Consider the following 23,236-nt stretch of genomic DNA (forward strand, 5'->3'; position numbering starts at 1 on the left):
GGGAAAGAAACAGACTTCCAGGTCCAGGGAGCCTGGAGACAGTGAGATGAATCCAGAGAGTTCACAGCAAGACACGTTATAATTAAAATGTCAACGTTAACGAGAGAATCTTAAAAGCAGCAGGAGAAAAACAATTTGTTATATACAAGGAAAGCAATTTATTATATACAAGGAAACCACAAAGACTCTTCGTGGATTTTTCAGCAAAAACCTCGTGGGCCAGGAGGGAGCCGCAGGATGTATTCGAAGTGCTGAAAAGCAGACTGCAGCCAAGTGTGCCCTGCACAGCGCGGCTGTCATCCGGAGTTGGGGGAGGGACGGTCTTCCGGGCAGGCAGAGCCGGAAGGAGCTCATCACCACTGAACGGGCCCTCTGAGAAATGTTAAAGGTCTGATTTCAGCTGAAAAGAGATTGGTAACAAAAAACTAAATGAGAGTATAAACCTCACCGGCAAAGTCAATGTAGAGTAAAGGTAATGGATTAATTATTTAATAAAACTGAAACTAGAGTGAAGGTTAAAAAGACAAAAGTAGTAAAAATCATGAAAACTACGATACTTAGTTAAGGGAAACAGAAAGTAAAAAGATGTAAGTGCGATATCAAAACATTAAATACGGGGAGGACAGGCAAAAACTGAGTTTTACACTGTGTTCAAACTTACGTTGCCATCAAATTAACATAGACTGACACACGCACGCACAAGTAAGTGTGTGTGTACATGTGTGTGTACAGGCAGTTTTATGTGACCCTTACGGGGACCGAAAAGCAGACACCTCTAGTAGAGACACGGAATATAAAGGATTTCTTGATTTGGTGTCACACTGAAGAAAGTCATCAAATCACAAAGGAAAAAGAGAGGAGGAAAGGAACAGAGAGACATTTTCTGACTACAGAGAGGCATAGTCAGAAAACGGTTAACAGAGCGGCAGTCAGTTAGCATCTTCTGATCGGTCACTACTTCACGTGTAGAAGGACTGAATTCTCTAGGGCAGAGGCGAACAGCGAGGCGGGAGAGAGGAAACAAGAGCAGGCGACATGCGGCCTCCCAGAGCCCCGCTGCGGACGTCAGGACACAGAGAGGGAAGCAGGGGGGACGCACAGGGATACTCCGTGGAGGCGGAAATGAAGAGACGGAGAACAGACAAAACAGACGTTATAGAGGGGGTTACATAACGAAAAGGGCATCGGTCCACAAAGAAGACATAACACTTGGAAACATTTATGTACCCTGCACAGGAGCACCTAAATATATAAAGCAAATGTTAATACCCCTGAAGGGAGAGACCCAGGACAGCCGTGGTAGGGGACGTTGATTCCCCACTGACACCAGTGGACTTAATTACGCAGAACATTCCATCCTTCCATAAGCAACAGAATCCACACTCTTCTCAAGGGCATCTGGAATGTCCTCCAGGACAGGTCCCATGTGAGGCCACAAAGCAAGTCTCAGTGAATTTCAGAAGAGTAAAGTATTGGGCATCTTTTCTGACCCACCGTGGTGTGAAACTAGAAATCAGTTACCAGAAGAAAATTGGAAGATTCACAAATATGTGGAGATTAAACAACATGCCAGTGAATGACCCATGAGTCAACCAGGAAATCAAAGGAAAAGTTAAAAAGAAAAACAACCAGTTTGAGACCAATTTAAACAAAAACAGAACATATAAAATTCAGCAGAAGCGGTTCTAAGAAGGAAGGTCATCGTGATACAGGCCTACTTTAGTCCATGAGAAAAATCTCTAACAATCTAATTTTCAACCTCAAGGAACTAGAAAAAGAGCAAATGAAGCCCAGAGTTAGTCGAAGGAAGGAACAAAGATCATTGTGGAATAAATGAAATAGAGACAGAAAAGAATAGAGGGAAAATCAGGGACACCAAGGAGCCGGTTCTTTCCAAGGACGAACAAGGGTGACACCCCCTTAGCTAGACTCCGCAAGCCAACGAGAACAGGACTCTAATCCGAAATGGAGCAGAAGTTACCGCTGACACCACAGGAAGACGAAGGGTCGTCAGAGACTACTATGAGAAACGATACGCCAGCAAACCGGACCCCAGGTCCTATATAAATTCTCTACCCGAGGCTGAATCACGGAAGAGTAGAGTATCTGAGTACTGGTTAGTAGTAAGGAGATTGACTCCAACCGGAAATCTCCAGCAAACAGAAGTCCAGGACCAGATGGTGTCACTGGTGAATTCCACCAAACGTTAAAAAAGATTTAGCACTTCTCCTTCTCAAACTCTTCCAAAACATCGAGAGGAAGGGAAGCTTCCAAACTCATTGTGTATGGCAGCACTGCCCTGATAACCAATACCAGACAAGGAGGACATCAGTGAATACAATCACAGGCCAATATCCCTGATGAACATAGATGCAAAAATCCTCAACAAAATATTAGTAAACAATTCAATAATACATTAAAAGGATCATAATCCATTATTTAGTGGGATTTATTTCAGGGATGCATGGATGGATCCACACTCACCAATCAATGTGACACAGCACATTCGCAAAATGAAGGATAGTCATACGATCCTGGATGCAGAAAGTGTTGACAGCATTCAGATTTTACTTTTTTATGTTTTTATGTAAGTTCCAGCTAGTTAACGTGCACTTACGTTACTTTCAGGTGTACAGTGTAGGTACTCAGCACTCCCGTTAAACACCTGGTGCCCATCACAAGTGCCGCCTTCATCCCCACCACTTGTCTCACCCGTACCCGAAGCCCCCACCCCTCCAGGGACTATCAGTTTGTTCTCTGTAGTAAGGAGTCCATTTCTTGGTTTGCCTCCTTCTCCCCACCTTCCTCATTTGTTTTGTTTCTTAAATTCCATGTGTGATTGAAATCAGATGGTATTTGTCTTTCTCTGATTATTTCACTTAGTATAATACTCTCCAGCTCCATGTGTGTCATTGCAAATGACAAGATTTCATTCTTTCTGACGGCTGCATAGTTATCCACTGCTGATACGCACCACATCTTCTTTATCCATTCGTCAGTTGATGGACATTGGGCTGTTTCCATAATTTGGCTTTTGTAGATAACACTGCTTTAAACATCAGGGTGCATGAGTCCCTTTGAATTAGTATTCTTGTATTCTTTGGGTTAACATCTACTAGCGCAATTGCTGGACGGTAGGGCAATTCTACTTAATTTTTTGAGGAACCTCCATACTGTTTTCCAGGGCGGTTGTACCAGTTTGCATTTCCACCAACAGTGCACGAGGTTCCCCTTTCTCCACATCCTCACCAACCCCTCTTGTTCCTTGTGTTGTTTTATCGTAGCCGTTCTCACAGGTGTGCAGTGACACCTCCCTGTAGTTGTGATTTGCATCTCCCCGATGATGAGTGATGTCGAGCATCTCCCCACGTGTCTGTCGGCCACCTCTGTGTCTTCTTCAGAGACATGTCTACTTGCCAACATTCCTTTTTGATTAAAAAAAACTCAGCAAAGTGAACATTAAGGGACTATACTTCAAAATAATGAAGGCCGCATATGACGAGCCCACAGCTAACCTTTTACTCCTTTGTGAAAAGCTGAAAAGTTTTCCTCTTGCCACGTCCGTTCAACATGTGTTGGAAGCTTAGCCAGAGCAGCCAGGCCAAAAAAAGATGTAAATCCACATTGTTAAGGAAGAGGTGAAACTATCTGTTTGAGTTTGACGTGATTTTGTATACAGAAAGCCCTAAAGACTCCACCAAAAAACTAATCAAATTATTCTGTGAATTGAGGAAAATTGCAGGGCAGAAAATCAACATAAAGACTTGATCGCACCTGTGTACATTAACAGTAGACAATCAGAGAAGTTAAGGAAACAATCCTATTAATACTTGCATCAAAAAGAACAAAATACCTGGGAATACATTTAGCCAAGAGATGAAAGACAGACAGTCTGAAGATCGTGAAGCATTGATGAAAGAAGTGGAGGAAGACGCGAATAAATGACAAGATATTCCAGGCTTATGGCTGAGAGAAATGATGTTGTTACATTGTCCATATTCTACAAAGCAACCTAGAGATTCAGTGCAATCCCTATTAAAAGTCCAGTGGCGGGGCGCCTGGGTGGGTCTGTGGGTTAAGCCTCTGCCTTCGGCTCGGGTCATGATCTCGGTGTCCTGGGATCGAGCCCCGCGTCGGGCTCTCTGCTCCGCGGGGAGCCTGCTTCCTCCTCTCTCTCTGCCTGCTTCTCTCCGACTTGTGATCTCTGTCTGTCAAAATAATAAATAAAATCTTTAAAAACAAAACAAAACAAAAAAGAGAGAGAGAGAGAAAGTCCAGTGGCACTGTTCACAGAAATAGAACAAACATTCCAGAAATTTGTATGGAACCGCAGAAGACCTCAGAGAGCCAAAGCAGTGTCGAGGAAGAACAGCGAAGCCGGGGACACCTGGCTCCCTGGTTTCAGGCCACAGTACGGAGCTATAGTAGTGAAAGCAGTTGTCAAACACAGACACATAGATCAGCAGAATATGATAGCCCAGAAGTAAACCCACATGTGTATCGCCAATTTATTTATTTATTTATTTAGGTCAGGTCACTTTATTTAGTTTATCCTTTCAAGTCTCTGAATTTGAGTCATTGATGCTCAATCTTTTTTTTTTTTGAAGATTTTATTTATTTATTTGACAGAGAGATCACAAGTAGGCAGAGAGGCAGGCAGAGAGAGAGAGGGGAAAGCAGGCTCCCCAGCAAGTGGGGAGCCCGATGCGGGGCTCGATCCCAGGACCCCGGGATCATGACCTGAGCCGAAGGCAGAGGCTTAACACTCTGAGCCGCCCAGGCGCCCCTCGCCAATGAATTTATGAAAGAAGATCCAAGAATGCACAATGGGAAAGAACGGTCTCTTTAGTAAATGACTTCGGGGAAATTGGACAGCCGCCTGCAAGAGAATGAAACCAGACCCCCTCTTACCCAGTACACAAAAATGACCTCAAAATGGGTTAAAGACTTGAATGGAAGACCTGAAGCCACAGACTCCTAGAAGAAAACAGAGGCTCCAAGTAAACTTTTTGACATCAGTCTTGGTGATGAGTTCTTGGATCTGACACCAAAGTTGAAGGCAACACACCAAAAACAAACGTGTGGGGAAGCATCGAACTAAAAACTTCTGTGCGCCAAGGAAAGATCAGCAGAGGGAAAAGATAAGATTCCATTCCTCCTTCATGCGAGAAACTGCCTGCAAATTGTGTGTCTGGTAAGGGATAATATCCACAATGTATGTGGAATCCATAGCAGTCAATAGCAAAAGACACAATCCAGTTAAAAAATGGGGAGAATATCTGAATAGACATTTTTCCAAAGGAGACGCCCAGATGGCCAATAGACACAAAGATGCTTAACATCACTAATCATCATGGAAGTGTAAATTAAAATCACTCTGAGGGGCGCCTGGGTGGCTCAATCAGTTCAGTGTCTGCCTTGGGCTCTGGTCATGATCCTAAGGTCCTGGGGTCGAGCCCCGCATCAGACTCCCTGCTGCTCTGCGGGGAGCCTGCTTCTCCCTCTCCCTCTGCCTGCCACTTGCCCTGCTTGTGCTCACTCTCTCTCTCTCTGTGTCAAATAAATAAATACAATCTTTTAGAGAAAACACATTGAGATATCACATCATACCTTTTTAAATAGATAATATTGAAAAGGAAGAAGTGGCAAGTTTTAGCAAGGATGTGGAGAAAGGGGAACCCTTGTACACCGTTGGTGGGAATGCAAACTAGTGCAGCCACTGTGGAAAATAGTATGAAGGTTCCTCAAAAATTAAACGTAGAGCTACCCTACAATCCAGCGATTGTACTAGGTGTTTTCTAAACAAAAAGGAAAACATTAATTTGAAAAGATACATACACCCCTCTGCTCACTGCCGCCTCGTTTATAGTGGTCAAGATACGGAAACCACCGAAACGTCCATCAACGGACGAATGGAAAAAGCCGTGGTGTGCACACGCGTTCCTCGGCCGTAGAAAAGAATGAAACCTTGGTTTGCAGTGACACGGAGTGACCTTGGTATGCTGAGTGAAATAAGTCAGAGAAAGATCTAAAAAACAAAGCGGATGGACAAACAAAACTCACGGACACAGAGAACAGATTGGTGGTTGCCAGTGGTGGTGGTTGTGGGGCGGGCGCAGGGGCTGAAGGTACAGACTCGCAGTTACAAAGTCAGTCGGGGGCTGGGAGGTACAGCTCGGTGACTCCACGGGGATGGCGTCGTGCACATCTGAAGTGGCCAAGAGAGTAGATCTTTAAAAGTCTTGTGTCACGATAATTGTGCAGTGCACACAAATAGGGAATCGTCGTTTTACATCTGAAACTAATAGAATGTTATGTCAATTATACCTTAATTGTTTTAAAAAAAGAACATTGAGCTTAGTAATCTGTAAGTATCTAAGTGTTTGATTACCTCATCCTTCAGTGTCCTCACGCTAGAAATCTGGACAGATGACGGACTTTTTACTTCGGAGGGTGTGGGTTGTTGCTTATGTTTTGGTGTCTGGACATTATGGAGTCACATGTTCACCCAAGACTTGCCAGTTGTAGATCTGAATCTTGCTGTTGTAGCGTAGTCAAGCATAAGAAACATACGTTGGACATAACCCACATATCAGTGTTTTTGTCCACATGAATGACACTCCGTAGTAAAGCAGAGCTAGAGAAACTTTAGGAAGAGAAAAGGGGAGGAGACTCTGCTAGGGTTGGCACTGATGGTCCCTGAGGACAGAGGGTCTGATGTCATCCAGGAGGTGGAGCTGATGGCCACGAGGTGTGGTCCCCTCGGTCACCGGTCGTGTTCTGGACTATGCCCTTGGACTCTACCCTGGACTGAGCTAGCCTTCCTTCAGAACTGTCTTGCGCCAACTCTGCGGGGTGATGCTCCCAGCTCTAGAATGCCACGGTTTACACGTGCCCAGCCTCAGAGTCCCGGAGAGTTTCCCAGCCCTCTCTGTGGCCGCTCTGATACTCAGGGGGTCATTCACCTTCCAGTGCCTCGGGGATGCCTCAGGGTCTGTTGAGAGTGGGTGTGCACGTCTCCAGCTCCGCTCCCGGGAGCGGAAGGAGAGAATGTGGGGTTCCCTTAGAAAATGAAGGGGGGCGGTTGTCACTTTGGCTTCCTGGGTACAAAACACGGGCGTTGCACACTTGACATCTCGAGCACACGTCTGTGTCAGGTGGGGCAGCTGGTGGCCCTGGACGTCGGGGACGTCCTGCGACCTCTGACCTCCGGACCCCCTCCAGCGGCCTGCTTCCTGCAAGTGTTTGGTGTCCCCGTGTGCGGGAGACACCCCCCGAGTACTTCCTGAAGACCCGAGTCCCGTGATCTTCGCGCCTGGGAATGTGGAGGGGTTGGGGGTTGAATGCATAGCCACGTTCTTCTAGGTGGCTCTCGTGCCGTGGTTAATTCTACGGCAGTTTACCTGAAGACCGACTGGGGACATATGATGTCAAATGCAGTGGGTTGGGGCCCTTTGGAATGTAAAGGGCTGGTGGCCTTGATTCGAGGCTCATGGCGCTCTGAGGTCTGTAGTCGCAGCATCACAGTGACAGTCTGCAAGTCTACAACCAGGGAACCGTTCGCACGGGGAGGCACACGCTTCTGCCCTTTGGGCCACCTGACGGCTTCGGCACAGCATTTCAGCCGCCGCGGGCGCAAACAGCCCAAAAGCATGGGGAGCAGCCGGGGGACCCGCCTCCATGGGCCCTGCGGGGTCGCAGCAGAGCCGGCACAGCCCGTTGCCGTCGCCCTGCTGAGGCCGAGCTCGAGGATGGCCCGCGGCCGGTCGGGCACACCGTCGGCCGGTGAACGGGCTCCACCAGCATCTCAGCCGACACAGGCTCTGCCCCGGGAGTCTGGCGGGGAGGCGGCACGGCTGTTGGGGAGGGTCGGAGTGGGCATGTTCCAAGGACCGTGGGACCAGGGACAGGACGGCCTGTAGGCCCCAGGCCCCCGCAAAGCTGAGCGTCCAAAGCCCATGCCTCTGAGACACTTTGCCCTGTTTCTGTCCCACCTCGCGAGAGCCGGTGAACGGCCCCGTTGGCAAAGAACGAAGTCGGGTCAGTACCCACTGGTGGTCGTGGGGCTGCAGATCCAAAGTGAGTTCGCGAGAGGGGCTTTCTGTGAGCTGTCCTCTCGTGTGCTGGAGTCCTTGTGGGAGCGTGGCTGCTGCTTCCTGACCGGGAGCCTGGGACAGAACAGACCATGGTGGAGGGACAAGTCCACACGAGCCTGTCGGAGGCCCCAGGGGTCAGCGGACAGACCAAGGACAGACTTCTCATGGGGTGACGGGACTTAGCACGTCTCTTGTCGCGGGGGGTTGGAGGCGATGGGCTGACGTCAGGTGTGGCCTGGCTTTTCCTGAAGAGCCGAAAAGAATTATTCACAAGGTGACCGGGGGGCGGGTTCCCCGTCCTGACAGCCCAGCCTGTCAGAGGAAGGGCCCTCAGCCGAGGGGGATGCTGCAGCGCGGGGACAGGGGCACCCAGGGAAGGGACCTCGTGAGGGCCAGAGGTCCTGCTTTGCTCCAAGTCCTTCTGGGGCGGGCTGCAGTTTCCCAAGCCGGCGGCTCGGAGCAGCCGGTGGCCGCGAGGACAGGGAGGAGGCCGCCTGCGGGGGACAGTGTGTGGGGGCTGCGGGTCCGATGCCATGTGCGTGGGGCATCCACCCACTGGGCTGCAGGCTCCGGGGGCGAGCGTGCGCTCAGGTTCAGGGGCGTCCATGTGCGAAGGGGCAGCACGGGCTGCTTGGACGGCAGGGGACAATCCTGTGTCCAGCAACGGACCTGGGTGGCTGTATCTGCCCAGTTGACGGGCGCTCTGAGGAGGAAGTCAGTGACGGAGGGGACAAGGACCCCCTTCCGGCAGGGCGCAGAGCAGGGGCGAGGTCTGAATTTCGGGCTGAGCGGCAGGCTTCTGTCCGTCACTGTCCTCACCTGCTGTCCCGGCTCTCACTCTGGGCGGGCTCTCCTGTGTGTGTGGTTACATCACATGAGCCTTCGGTCGGGAGCAGATGCGAGAGGACATGCAGGAGAGCTGGGCGGGGAGGCGAGCGGCGGGAGACGGCAGGTCACGGCTGACAGCCCGCACGTACCCACCTGCCCTGTGGCTCACGTGGCCTGGAGGTCGACAGTCTCCGCAAGTTCTCGCCCATGAAGAAATGTCTTCCCGTCACCCAGGGGGATCTCAGAGCCTGTCTGGATATCTGGCAGCGTTATCCCAATTCACATTCGCGTCACTGTAAAAGCCCTACGTGAAGAAGCACCGCGTGAAGGAAAGGTCCCTCAAACGGGCTCGTCTGTCCGTCAGGCGCCAGCCCTGTGCTCCCTGCTCGGGGCTGGGGGTGCACAGTCCCACACGGCGTCCGGCTTCCACTGTGGGGCTAAGCTGCGAACCACCCGGACGCTAGTCCTAGACGTCAGCGCTGCGGACTTCACCGCTAGACGCACGTGGGTCTCCCCGTGCCATCTCAGTGGGGCGCACGCGGGCAGAGGGATGGGCAGCTGTGGCGGGTCCGCGCAGGGGGCATGCGTGAGCGTGGCCTGCTCTCTGCGCTGTGGCGTTTGGTTGTAGGAACGTCCACTGCTTCCCGGCTTTTGCTTTCTGAGTCGAGCTGGTATGACCGGTGGGCATAAAGCAAGCCCACTGGGCAGACGTGCCCCAGGCAGCTGGACGTGGTTGGCAGCCAGACCCCGGGGTGGCAGTCCCCGCGCCGCCTGTCCCGGGAGAGCCCCATCCCGCAGGGTCTGCCGCATCAGTGCTGGTGGTCGAGGGCTTCCGGGGTCCGTGTCCTGCAGCAGGGGTCTGTCCAGTCCCGTGTCCCTGCAGCGGGGGTTTGTCCAGTCCCGAGTCCCTGCAGCGGGGGTTTGTCCAGTCCCGTGTCCCTGCAGCGGGGGTCTGTCCAGTCCCGTGTCCTGCAGCGGGGGTCTGTCCAGTCCCGTGTCCCTGCTCTCCAAGGGAGCTGCTCCGGTCAGGGGTGGCGCAGGGGGTCCTTATGTCCCGCTCGCCCCCGTCGTGCGTCGTCACACAGCGGGGCCCTGTGCTCTGGGCGTCTTCAGAATCGGGTTCCACGTCAAGCAGGAAGATGTTTTCTGGGCACCTTCCGTTCACCACAATAGTCCTGTTCCACGGTCGTGGTCGTGGAGACCCGCAGGGAGGCCCAGCAGTAGCCTCCGGAGACCGGCCACGTGCCAGCCGCACGCTGAGCCCCGTCCACGCCGCTCGGTTCCTCCCCCGCGGCCGACAGGGAGACTGAGGCGGGGCGACCCCGCCACCCTGCCTGAGGTCCCACCGCAGCGCGTGCAGCCTGGGATGTGACCCACCCTGCTCGACCCCTGGGAGGTTCCCTCTGCCCCAGAATCCAGGGCGAGGCCGCGTTCTGCCAGGGACGCCGCGGTCCTCCCCCGTCCTCCCCGGCTCTGTGACCCATCTCCCCGTCACTCCCCAGGACGCCGGAAGCCAGCAGATCGGGTTCTTGCTTGGTAGCTGTGGAGTCACCGTGGCCTTGACGAGCGACGCCTGCCACAAAGGGCTGCCGAAAAGCCCGACGGGGGAGATACCGCAATTCAAAGGTAGGTGACTTCCCGTGCCCCGCTGGGGCCTCTGCATGCGGGACGCTCCTCGGGTCCTTGACACGCTCCTGCTCGTGCGGCACGTTGCCTGTCGTCTGCCGTGTGGTCCGGTGTAGCCGGTGACATTGTGCTGTGGACGCCGTGGGGCCTGAGGCTTGTACTGCCGGGCCACGGGCTGCAGGAAGGGGACGGGCGCCCCACACCTGCTTTCTGGGTGCTGCTTGCCGGAACGCGCCGTGTCTTGTTTCCAAGGGTGGCCGAAGCTGCTGTGGTTTGTCACCGAGTCAAAGCATCTGTCTAAGCCTCCTCGAGACTGGTTCCCACACATCAAAGATGCGAACAACGACACCGCGTACATAGAGGTGGGCCGTGGGGCTTCTGACGGTGGGTGGACCCCGGGCTGGCTGGTCCCTGCGGGGGTGTGGGCACACGGTCCCCTCGGAACCCCGTCCGCACGGCCTGCTCTCCTTTCAGTATAAGACGTGCAAGGATGGGAGCGTGCTCGGGGTGACCGTGACCAGGATCGCGCTGCTGACCCACTGCCAGGCCCTCACGCAGGCGTGTGGCTACACGGAAGGTACGGGCCAGCCGCGACGGGAGCGCATCCCTGGGCGGCGGGCAAGGGCCGCTGTGTCCCGTCCCCGCACCCCCACGGCAGGAGTGGCGTCGGGTTTGTGCACAGCTCAGACCTTCCCGTTGTCCTCGCCAGGCCTCCCCCTGCACGGCGAGGGCAGCTCTGGTGGCTCTTCTCCTCAGGACGCTGGTCCTGGCGGGTCAGGCGCACCCCTGTGGCCTCACTTAACCCGATTCTCCTGCACAGAGGCCTCGTCTCCAAGTTGCTCCACCCCGGGTGGGGACCCGCCCGTGATGTCAGGGGACACCGCTCAGGCTGTCAGTTGATTCCTTGAGAATTAATCGCTCGGTGCATGTTAGGGTCTTTTTGGCATCTTAAAAAATAATAAAATAAAATAAAATCCATGTTCCGCCCTCCCTGGCACCTCAGAGTCTCTGATGGGTTTGTGTGAGCTCCCGGGGGGCGGGGGGCGACCACAGCCCTGAGCGTGGTTTCCAGGATGCACGTTCCTTCCCCCACGCCACACGGCCACGGAGGCCGAGAGCTGGGGTCACCAGGAGTAGCCGTGGCAATGGTACGGCCTTGGGCTCATAAACGGCGGGGTCCAGGCCGATCCCCTGCTCCCGCGGCTGGGGCTTCTGTGACCGGCGCCCCGCCCTGGAGACGGACCGGCAGGCAGCCCGCAGCTGGGGCGTCCCCTCCCCTGAGGAGCAGGGTCTCTTCTTCTCGCGCTCCCCCATCCTCCCAGTGATCTCCTTTACACAAAACAACTCATTGGTGCCGTGGGGATGTCCAGCTAACGTTTAGTCCCTGGACTAGGCCCCGACATGTTTCCCCGTCAAGACACGTGGCCGCTGGTCACAACCAGCCCGCCGGCCCGTGCCTTCTGCTTCGGTTACGGTGCTGTCCGCAGCCTCCTGACTTGTGGCCCGTCCCCCAGCCCTGCTTCTCAGAGGTCCGGGGCTGTGGCGGCGGCAGGTGTCCCAGAGGAAATGCACACGCACGCGCTCCTTGCTTCTGAGTCGAATATGCTTGTAGACAGTGGGACCGGAGCCGTTTCGTCTGTGTGGCGGCTTGTCCCCTCAGGAGGGGGGGCGGCACACGGCGCCGGAGCCGCAGACAGGCGTAGGCGGAGGGCTCGGTGGACACCCCGTGCGTGGACGAGGCCGTGCTGGGCCGGTGCCCACGCGGGTAGACAAGCGTGACTGCAGAGGCGTCACTTGCGGCGTCACTAGCCCTCAGCATGGCCCTTGTGTTCAGCCTTGCGTTTTTAGCGCCCGTTTCTTCCCCGGAAACGCGGGAACACTGTTCTGTTCCTGCTGCTCTGGGGTCTCCTTTGTGACCCAACGCCGGCCTGAGGCTTCTAGCGACACTCACCCTGAGTTTGCTGGGAAGGGTTTCCCTTTCCTGGGAGAAGCCATGATGGAAATAAAAAGAATCTTAAAAAAGGATGAGGCTGGGGGAGGGAGTAAGTCCAGGAAAAGGAGGCATGACGTGTTTTCAGGGACATGGGAGGCTGTCCCTGTGGACATGAGTGTCTGGAGGGTATCCGGAAACTTCTCCGGGCAGGTGGTCCGTGTCTGCAGACATGCTGTGGGCTGCCCCTCAAGGCCTCTCCTGCCCCTGACTGACGTGGTCTTGCGTCCAGCGGGAGTACATGTCCTCTGTTTCCCTCTGTGCAGCGGAAACCATAGTGAACGTGCTGGACTTCAAGAAGGACGTCGGGCTCTGGCATGGAATCCTGACGGTAAGTGCGACCCCGGGCAGGCGGGCTGTGCTCGGTGCCCCGGCGGGAATTGGGGTCCGTGTGCAGGGTGGCTTGGGGAAGCCGCCTCCCCCGCACGGGGAGAAGAGCCGTGGGTGCTAGAAGCCCTCAGCTGTCCACAAATGTGACTTCCAAAGCCCCGTCCCTGCTCCCGTGGGAGGGAGCATGTGGACCCCTCCCCAGGCGCTCATGGGAAACAGCGTCTCTCCTCCCAGCTCCTGCCGCTCAGAATGTAGTGACGTATCTCAGTCTTGGGTTTGGGGCACGACCCTAGCGTGTGATTTGGCTGTGACATCCTTGGGCGTTCTCTCTCTACGAGTCTGTATTTGTGAATGTTGTGGAAGCCTGGTCCCTTGTGCTGCCGGGGGAGTTCCAGGGGTCTGCCATGGTGACAGTTGGTCTCCCGTGCCTCAGGGTGGTTCGTGCCCCCAGATGAGTGAGGGCGGTTGGAAGCTGTAGGCGGGTTTGTGGAGACGCAGCCGTGTCTTCTAAGACGCGCTCAGCCTCAGAACACAGCTCGGGGCCGTCTGTGTCCTCGATGCTGGTCTGCGCTCCGTGCTTCTCCGGGCGTCTTGTGCCGGAACTGTGTCTTTGCAGGGTGGAAAATTCTAGTGCCTTTCCCATGAGCAGTGGGACATACGTACAGAGAGCAGGCCTTGGGCCTTCTCTGGGAGGAGGGGGGCCCGTGAGCACCGTCTGGACGGGAGGTTGGGGCCCACACTCGCCCCTCCTGCTGTGGCTCCCCTCCGCCCGCAGATGCCAGGCGATACTAGGATGCGGGAACACAGCTCTGCATGCACGCTCACGCGGTGAGCACAGGGCCCGGGACCCCGGCCGGTCTCAGCCTTGCCGTCTGCGGCTCTGTGCCCGCAGGCCCGTTGCCTGCCCCTGGGCCCCCCTGCACCGCGGCGTTGCTACCCGTCAAACGCAGCGACGGTCCTGCGTGAGGTCTGTCCAGCCCAGTGTGCGGCAGGCACTTAGGCTCCCTCCCTGCCCGGAGGATGTGGCAGCTGCCGTCGCTGCTACTGGTTGAGTTTCTCCTTGACGTCGCTGTGTGGGAACCTCAGTGCCAGGTCTCGGTGTCACCCAGCGTCACCGCGGCTCTGGGCCTGCAGCTTCTGCGTCCCTTGCCGCTTCCTAGAGCCAGGCCCGTCTGCTGCTAGACGCACACACTCCTGTCTGCGTCTCACACGGCAGAGGGTGCTCCCGGTCCCTGCGTGGAGCAGGGGCGAGCTCGTGACGGGGCCCGGCACGTTGTGGCCCCTCATCCCGCCTGGCGGGTGGGGTGCCTCTCCCACAGGCGTCTGGCAGTCGTCCCCTGTGTTTCTTCCAGAGCGTCATGAACATGATGCACGTCATCAGCATCCCGTACTCGCTGATGAAGGTGAACCCGCTGTCCTGGATTCAGAAGGTCTGCCAGTACAAAGGTACGTCTCCGGGGCCCTTGAGTCCGCGGCTCCCGGCCTGACGGCGCGCCGACTAACACCCTTCCCTCCGCTGTTCCCGCAGCGAAAGTGGCTTGTGTGAAATCCAGGGACATGCACTGGGCGCTGGTGGCACACAGAGATCAGAGGGACATCAACCTCTCTTCCCTGCGGATGCTGATCGTGGCCGATGGCGCAAATCCCTGTAAGTGGCAGCTGGAGAGAGCCTCGTGCCGCGTCCCGCCTCCGCGCTCTGCTCTGCCTGGTCAGGTCGTTGCGTTGTTCGGAGGTGGCCTCCCGTGAACGACCTCCCACGTGACTCCCTGGGGCCTCCAGCCGCCGCGGTGGGTGGCAGGGAACTGGGGTCCTGGGCTCAAGTCCTGGTGTTTCCACGTCCTGATTCCGTAGGGAAAGATCCTGACTTTCTGATTTTAACCCTTCTCTTTCTTTAGCGGCAAATTCGTACCTAAGTCATAAAATTTTATGAGGGTTGAATGAAGTGGTTTCTTGGCCTTGGCATGGCTACTACTCGGGAAGTAGTAATTATTGTTATTTTATGGTCTACAGTAATTTTCTTGATTAGGAAAGTAAATTGTCATTTTAGTGGAATTTCGTTATCAAATCCTGTAGGAAGCACCACCCGGTAGAGCGAATTCGCAGTCCCACAGGGTGCCACGAACATACCTTGAGAAGTTCCGCTCTGGGTTGAGGCCAGACGCAGCGAGCTTGGGCTGGGCGAGAGCGAGTGAGCCGGGAAGTGGGTGAAGGAGGTCGTGTGTTTCTGTCCGTAAACGGTGCCGCGTGCACATTCGTAGATTCAAGCAGCACGTACTTTCTCAGAAAGTCTGATTCGCAGACGGGGACTTGCACCCACGTGGTTTAGCGTGACTTGTCTCGCGGGTCTGCTGCTTCCCAACGAGCTCTGTGACCCGCGAGCTGCTTTAGGACGGTGATTTGAGCCGCCTGTCGTGCGCGACGCCCGGCTCCCCCGTGTTAGGACGTGGTCTCGCCGCGCACGGGGGGGGTGACGTCCTGGGCTCCCTGGGTGTGCTGACCCGGGGGGAGTTTTCCTCGCTTCGTTCGGACGTTGCACACGCCCACCGAGCGTGGCAGGGCCGGCCTCAGGGAGGGCCCACGAGCTCAGCGCCGCAGCAGCGTTTCCGTACGGAGGTTACGCTCCTGACCCTCGGCTTCTGTCGGCTGAGCGGACCATCTCTCACGGTGACGTGAGGGGTAAGCGTGAATGAGGCATGTTTCCGCACTCTGGCCGCAGCCTGACCCGGGGGCGTTCGGGGAGTGGGGCGGTTTCCGTGGACCCCAGGCTTCCGCCAGCTGACTGTCCTCCCTTTGCCTGCAGGGTCCATCTCGTCCTGCGACGCCTTCCTCAACGTCTTCCAGAGCAAAGGCCTGCGCCAGGAGGTCATCTGTCCGTGCGCCAGCTCCCCGGAGGCCCTCACCGTGGCCATCCGGAGGTACGGCCGGGCGCCTGCAGGGCGGGGAGGGCAGAACCCAGCCTGTCCAGGGCACCCTTGTTTCCTTGCACATGGGGGAATGGACCCTTCAGGGTGGTCCAGATTCACTAGTCAGAAACCCTGTGTCCCTCTGGGGACAGACCGTGTCCCCCAGTAAGTGGACACCATGGGTACATCACCCACATGTCCCATGCTGACGTCCCGGTGGGGCGCCGTTTGGGGTGGGCTGGGGGAGTGCTGTCTGGTGTGAGTGCAGGGGGGGTGGCCGCCCGGCCTGCGGGCACGCCCTTTGCGCCACCACAGCCTGAACTCTGAAAGACCCTGGTTTTCTCAGCTCTCGGGTTGTGGACGGCCATCGCGGGGCTGCAGGGTGCGCGTGGGTCGGGGCCTGCTTTGCCCATGCCCTTGGTCGTGTGTCTGTCCGCCTCACGTCCTGCCCCAGGCCCTGCACACTGGTTACGGGTGTGTGAAGCCGGCCCCGCCCCAGCCGAGAGGTGCAGGGAAGGCCTGTCCCGTCCACACCTGCGGGCCACCATCCTCACGGCGTGGGAGGGGAGGGTTTGCACCGTCTGTGTATTTCCAGCTCGGGATCAGACTTCTTTCTCGGTATCTGGGTTCGGCCCTAGTAAGGTTTTCTTCTGCGTCACACAAGCGTGCCCCGTTGTAGGCGCAGGTGCTCAAGCTTTCAGCACACAGTGCGTGTGAGTTCCGTCCTTGTCACCGAAAGGCTTCGCAACAGTGCCCGCTGGGAGGTTGTAAATGAGATGTTTTCTGAAGGTTTTAGCTGATAGTTAGTGTAAAATTAACCAGACTGTCTGAGTGGCTGGGAAGTCAAAAAGCTTTAGAAGATCAGCAGCAAGTTTTAATTTCGCTTGAACCAGAAAGGAGAAGTCCGTGACGTAATGTAAGCCGATGAGGAAATCGAACACCAGGAACCAGAATCCAGCCTTCGTTGTTAAAAAGGTGTCAGTACTGTGCCAGCAGGCGTCGGTGTGCAGACAGCATCCCGAGTTGAAGTCTGGCTTCGGACGGGATGCTGGGGACCGCGCCGGGGACGGGCTAGCGCTGGGCTCCTCCGAGACCAGCAGTCAGCTATCTGGGTGCAGCCTGGCCACAGGGTCCCTGCCACGGCGTCCTGGCCGTGGCCTCCCGGCTACCGGGTCCCCTCTCCGTGGCCTCCACCTGAAAGCGTTAGGGTTGTGCCACTGTGTGACGTGGCGCCCGTTGCTGCAGGTAAGTCACAAGGTGAGGGACTGAGACTCGTGGACACTCCAGCTGTGTCAGACCGTGGGGTCACGTGCTCTCCTAGAGATCTGTTCCCTGTGCGTGAGATCAGGCCGGACCAGACTGACACAGGGAGGAGGACTCAGTGAAGGGCCTGTCCTCGTTTCTCTAAAAATGTTGAAAAATCATTCAAATTTTTAAGAAGATTAAAGATTTAGTATCCAAAATAGGCAAATTAAGCACTATTTCCTGGGCTCGTGTTCAGTTGCTTCCAGCGCACTTCCCGTGCGATCAGTGTCCACGCACATCCCCGCGCATGCCTGCGCTCCCCGTGCGCCCCCGTGCTCCTCACACCTCCATGCTCCCCGTGCATCCCCAAGCGTCCCTGTGCCTCCATGCTCCCCGTGCGCCCTCATGCTCCCCGTGCATCCCCAAGCGTCCCCACACACCCCGACGCTCCCTGTGCATCCCCGCGCTCTGCATGCATCCCCACACATCCCCGTGCGTCCTCGCGCCCCCATGTGTCTTCATGGATCCCCGTGTTTCTCCATGCATCCCCACGCGCCCCGGTGCTCCCTGCACGTTCCCGATCCCCCGTGCTCCCCACACAACCCCACGTGTCCCAGTGTGTACTCATGCTACTCACATGTCCGTGTGTATCCCTGTATGTCCGTGTCTCCACGTCTACCTGTGCTCCCCACTTGTCTCCATGGTCCTCACACACCTCTGCGTCTCCCTACACGTCCTCGCATGTCCTTGCACAACCCTGCACAGACCTGCCGTGGTGAGTCTGCACCCTGACTGGCCGGGTGGGGTGGTTTCAGAGTCCCTCTTCCTTCCCTCACCGCAGCTCGTGGACACTTGGACACAGTGGACGGGTCGGCCGCCCTCTGAGCAGGTGGGAGAGTGGTTGTGCCTGTAGGGACACGAGTCTGCCCACCAGCATGGCTTTGAACTGGCTGGCTTCTGTCTGCAGACCCGCCGGCTCCTCTCAGAGCTGACCCCCGCTAGAGGTCTCGTCTGTGATTTCCCGGGTAGCTGGTAGAGGAGCCAGGAGCTAGGACAGGGCTGCGGCTGCAGAGGAGCCCCTGCGAGCCCTGCATCCCGGACCGCACCATGGGGGGAGGTGGCTGGCGTGGGCCGCGGGTGGACCTGACCCCACCCGCAGTGAAACATGAGGTCGAGGCCTTGGCCAGATCCTGCCGTGCTCTCCTCGCAGGACCTCCTGTGGCTCGTGGAGGTCGGCGCGTTGTTTCCCGGACTGTCGTTCACAGTCCAGGGGTTAAAACGGGAGACGTGTGGCTGGGGCGTCCAGTCCGTTTCTACCCCAAACTGGCTTTACTGCAGGCATTTCCTAGGCCTCAAGAGCGACGTGCGTTCCCTTCACTGGTGCCGTGTGAGGTCGCTGGTCCTTCTCAGGCTCGTCAGTCCCAGCCGCGGTCCCGCGAGCATCCTCGGGAGCCACGGCATCTGGAGACAGGCTGCTCTCGTGGTTCCTGTGGATTTGGAGTGTCCGTGGAAGAAAGTAGCGAGAGAGGAACACAGAAGTACCCCGAGACTCAGCATGTGCTCTGGGGGTGTCACTTCCTGCCAGGGGCGCACTGGGCTCCCCCTGCGGGTGCATAGTCGCGTTCTCCGGTCTGTGTAGGGGTTGGACGGGACCTGTGGGGAGGGGGCACGTGCCGCTGTCGTGACATAGCCGTGCCGCTCTTGCCCGTGGGTTTTACAGTGTGACCGTCACACTGGATGGTCTCAACCAGCTGGGGCTCACGTCAGCTCTCAAGAGCACGGGGCCTGTGGCCACCAGCATGTCCAGGTGGCGGAAATCTCTGCTACGGCCCCGCCTCGCCCCAAGCTGCCAGGTGCTCCCCGGGAGGACTGTGAACAGGGTCGGCACAATGGCAGCTTTGGCTCCTCTGCCTTTCCAGGGCCCCCCGTGTGTTCTCTCTCCCCGTCAGTCTGGAGGGGCTGCCTGGAGGCAGGGCCGCCCACATTGGAGAACCCCTTCCTGAGCACACAGTTTCCAGAAAACAGGGTGACCAGAGAGGACACATGTCGGCAGGAGAAATCTTATTTCCAGCTTTTGGTAAAAATAGGTCTGTGTGGCTAGGACCTGGCGGGAGGCCAGGGCACGCAGTAAAGCAGCTCCGTCCCGTTCTCTGCAGGGCCCGTGGTTCACCCCACACGCGTCCTCCCCCGGGAGCCTGCGTCAGGCCTGCGTGCACAGCCTGGGGGCGCAGACCCAGAGGGGGGCTGAGTGCCTGCGGAGGACGCGGCCAGGGCACTGCCTCGGTGCTCCTCCTCCCGATTCCCAGCCCTTCTCTCGTCAGCCCGACAGGCGGCCGTGGGTGTCTCTCTGCTGGGCACATAACCGTGAGCAAGGCAGGACCCGCGTGGGGGCCCGGGAGGGCAGACCACCCATCTCGGGCCGCGACAGACTTTGCCACGTGCTGTTCCCGAGTGGAGGGAGAGGAGTGCACGTCCCGGAGTCACAGGGGGCCGACGGCCAGCACCCGTACTGAGGTTTCGTTGGCCCACTGCCGTGCCTGCTTATTCGTGTGCGCCCGGCCACGGTGCAGTTGACAGGAAGCCCAGTGAACGTTCCAGGCTCCGTGGCCCTTTGCTGAAAAGGCAGCGCGTGAGCCGTGTCTGCGTGAGCTCCCAGCTCTGTGCACAGAGAGCCTCACTCCTCAACCACCGTTGACTGACAGACCGATGTCACGTCCGTCACTCCTTCAGAGAAATTCCCTACAACCAAAAGGTGCGTCAGTAACAGAAGAAACTCCTGGTTTTCCTGACGCGGAGTCTGTAATCCTCACTTATTTACAGACTTTGGTATAAAGTGGTCTCCGTCTGGTGGCTCGCCCTGCGCTCTTTCTCCAAATGATGACACCGTCTTCTCCCAGAGAGTCCCAGGTTCGCTGGCACCTTCCGGGCCTCTCCGCAGACCTGCCGCCTGCTCAGTGCTTGGGAATCGGGCGTGTGTGTTAACCGCGCGTGGCCGCGTGTGTGGAAGGGAACGTGGAGACTGTCGCGTGTGTGGAAGGGAACGTGGAGACTCGCCGGGAACACGTGCCACGGGCGGAACCCGTTCCCGCCTCACATGGGTCAGTGGCGGCTCGTGTGTTGGCCTCCGGCGGGGGAGCGAGGTTGCTCCAGAGGGACAGCTGAGCCGGACGTCGTCTGCCCGTCCTGTCCTTGCTGAAGCTGTGACTTTTTAAATGTGTCCACTCGTGCTGTGACACTTGGGCTGCCTATTTCAGAGAAAAGACGCAAGCCTGGTGCTTGGGGATGGCTCCTTGGGGATGGCCCGGGGTGTCCTGCGGACTCTCGACGATGGTGTGCTGGCCCCGGGCCTCACGGTCACTCCTGCGGACAGTGCAGTGTGACCCCTGCCACTTTCCTCCTGCGTGAAGCCAGGGGCCGTAAGATACACAGGGGAAAAGGTCTAGTTTTAACGCTAAGGTATGTGTGTTTTGCTACTGACAGGTCGGTTATAGACGAACAAAAGTAATTTTGGAAAAGATCCTCATAGGCAGCAGAGGGCCGTTAAACATTATGGTTTTACAAGCACGTAAATGTCTCTGCACCGTTCGCACCGTCCTTCTCGGTTTCACACCCGTCCGTGTCTGTGACCAAAACTGAAGTAGAAGGATATTTTCAAAATCAGGACTAAAACCCCACAGAAGCGCCGGAAGCGACGGCACAGGCCGCCGGTGGTGTTGGAAATCGTGCTGCGGTTCTTGAAACCAGTCGTTTGGGGCTGTGCCCGCGTGGTGTTGCCTGAGCCTTCATGTCCCGGAGGCACCCTGGGTCCCGGGGAAACACAGCCTCGTGCCTCCGGGGGCCCTGGGGTGGTGGAGTCACAAACTGCGTCCTCGCCGTTCCCTCCGGGAGAGAATCTGTGGGTCCCGTAGACACAGTCCAGGCCGCGCTGTGAGAGGGGCCGCCGGCGGGTCCCCCGATGCTATGGTGCCACCCCTTGCGTTGTCTGCCTGGAGCAGTAAGGTTCAGGGGTGCTTCAGAGCGTCATCGTGATCTCAGGGCCACCTCGTGCTTCACAGTGTCATCGTGATCTCAGGGCCACCTCATGCGCCGGGAAAGGCAGGTCTTTCCAGCGACTGACTCTGCCATGTCCCCGTGGACCAGTCTTTTGAGACACTCAATTTTTCCACCTGCCGAGAAAAGATGTGAACAGTGTGTGTGCTAACGGGTGTGCACACACACCCTGGTCCCTGATGTGAACACGTGTGTCTGCTAACACGAGTGCGCACACACCCCGGTCCCCAGTGTGAACACACCCTGGTCCCGGATGTGAAGACACATGTCTGTTAACACATGTGCACGCACCCCCCGTCCCCGATGTGAACACGCATGTCTGCTAACACGTGTGTGTGCGCACACCTTGGTCCCCAATGTGAACATGCATGTCTGCTAACATGTGTGCACACACCCCAGTCCACGATGTGAACACGCTTGTCTTCTAACACGTGTGCGCACAACCCCTGGTCCCCGATGTGAACACGCATGTCTGCTAACATGTGTGCACACTCCCAGGTCCCCCACCCCGGCCGCCAGCCCTCAGCCTAGCAGTCTGAGCCCTTCTCCCCCAGTGCAGGCTGCATCGCATCTCCCTACCCAGCAAGACTTCGGTTAGATGCAGGACCGTGCAGAGACTGGACACTGATGTCCGTGTTGTGGTTCTGGCCGCTCTGCTGTGGGAAGGAGGGTGGCAGGCAGAGTGAAACTGGATTTCAGTCAACCCTGTCCCAGCAACGTGTGCCCCACGTTCCTTCAGAGGAAGATGTGGACGCACGGCCCGACCCTCCAGCTGCCCCGGCTCCCTACTGCCCGGCCCCACGGTGGCAGCTGGCCTGCAGGGGTGCTCGGGGCTCCGAGGTCTGGCCATGCTCACACCCTCCCTCTGCACAGCCCGCCTTTGCCGGTGTCCCGACCACGGTCCTCCTGGCTCATCGCCCTCCCTTCTTCTTCCCCTCAGGTTCGCACCTTCTCACTTGCTCTGGGACTTACTGGTGTCTCCGTGGTTCGTCTGTCCCAGCCCCATGTGTACTTTGTAAATAGAGCCGTGAGAGAGAGATTCCCAGTACGTGCTGGTCTTGCTCACGCGTCCTGGCGAGAGCAGCGCATGCACGTGTGCGGGCGGGTTTCTAGCTCGTGTTTGCCCCCGTGGAGTCGGGTGCGCACCTGTCGGCCGGCAGGCACTGCACCCAGCCATCCAGGTGCCGCTCCGAGCCTAGGGTTTGGTGTCGTGTTCTGGTCCATCCACCGAGACAGCAGCAGCAGGAGGGCTGTGTCCTTACTGCCAACTGTGCGTCCCCCTCCCCACCCCGGGGTGGGTCCCGAGATAATGGGTGGAGGGAGGACGGGGAGGTCTTGGGCAGCAGCGTGCGTGCGTCCACACTGATGCACTAACACGGGTGTGGAGAGGGCAGCTCAGGACCCCAGAGCAGGGGTGGGAGATCCTTACATACCCCAGGATGTAAGTCACTACGTAGGAGGCTGTGGACGGTGAGGAGTTCCTAAGAACGGAGATGTGAGCACAGGTAGCACCCTCGGCCCTGCCATGCTCTCAGCAACTGTCCCCCAGAGCCCCGCCCGGGGCTCCCACCCCGTTGGCTGGGACGTCTCCTCAGAGCCCACGTGTTCCACGATGGGCATCCTCTCCCACGCTCGCAGGTAGATTGGGACAGGAAGGGGAAGGAGCACGAGGTACGGTCGTAGCGTTCTCAGTAGAATTAGGAATGATGACGTAACTCAAATCAAGATAGGCCTCTGGGTGCAGCGGCTGTCCCCCGTCTGTTCCCTTGCTGGGTGCTGTTCCACAGTCTGGTGGCCGTCCCCTTCCACGTGAGACGCTGCTGCACACCAGTGGCCCCACGGAAGAAGTCACCGCCGTGAGCCCTGTGTGGGTGTGAGTGTGGGTGGCGAGGACTGGCAGTCAGTCCGGAGAGGAGGAAGTACTCACGTGTAGAACCTGCTTCCTTCGCTGACCAGTCATTTTCAAACAGGACAGAAACAGCATGTGCTTGAATTTTATGAGCACATCCCTTTCTGTGAGTAAGAAAACCGCCGTTCCTGGTGTTGTACGTAAAGGACCGTCCATGCAGAGGTTGGGACAGACTCTTGCTTCGCGGAACAAGCCCACACACGTAGCTTCACACTGACTGATTTCTTCCCCAAGCACAGGGACACTCGGAAACGTCCGT

The 23,236-nt window shown here is 57.1% G+C and overlaps 1 protein-coding gene across 2 annotated transcripts in view; it reads left to right on the plus strand.

Annotated features, from left to right (window-relative positions):
* The window catches only part of DIP2C (disco interacting protein 2 homolog C), a 361,347-nt gene that overhangs the window by 245,324 nt on the left and 92,787 nt on the right, over positions 1–23,236 (plus strand). For both annotated transcript variants that reach the window (XM_080811149.1, XM_080811150.1), the window contains 7 exons: positions 10,427–10,550; positions 10,803–10,912; positions 11,025–11,127; positions 12,807–12,871; positions 14,223–14,316; positions 14,399–14,518; positions 15,671–15,785. In XM_080811149.1, coding sequence (XP_080667275.1) covers positions 10,427–10,550; positions 10,803–10,912; positions 11,025–11,127; positions 12,807–12,871; positions 14,223–14,316; positions 14,399–14,518; positions 15,671–15,785 — 731 coding nt within the window. The remainder of the gene's footprint in view (positions 1–10,426; positions 10,551–10,802; positions 10,913–11,024; positions 11,128–12,806; positions 12,872–14,222; positions 14,317–14,398; positions 14,519–15,670; positions 15,786–23,236) is intronic.

The sequence above is a fragment of the Martes martes genome (genome assembly GCF_963455335.1).
Source record: "Martes martes genome assembly, chromosome: 8".
In the NCBI taxonomy this organism is placed as follows: domain Eukaryota; kingdom Metazoa; phylum Chordata; class Mammalia; order Carnivora; family Mustelidae; genus Martes; species Martes martes.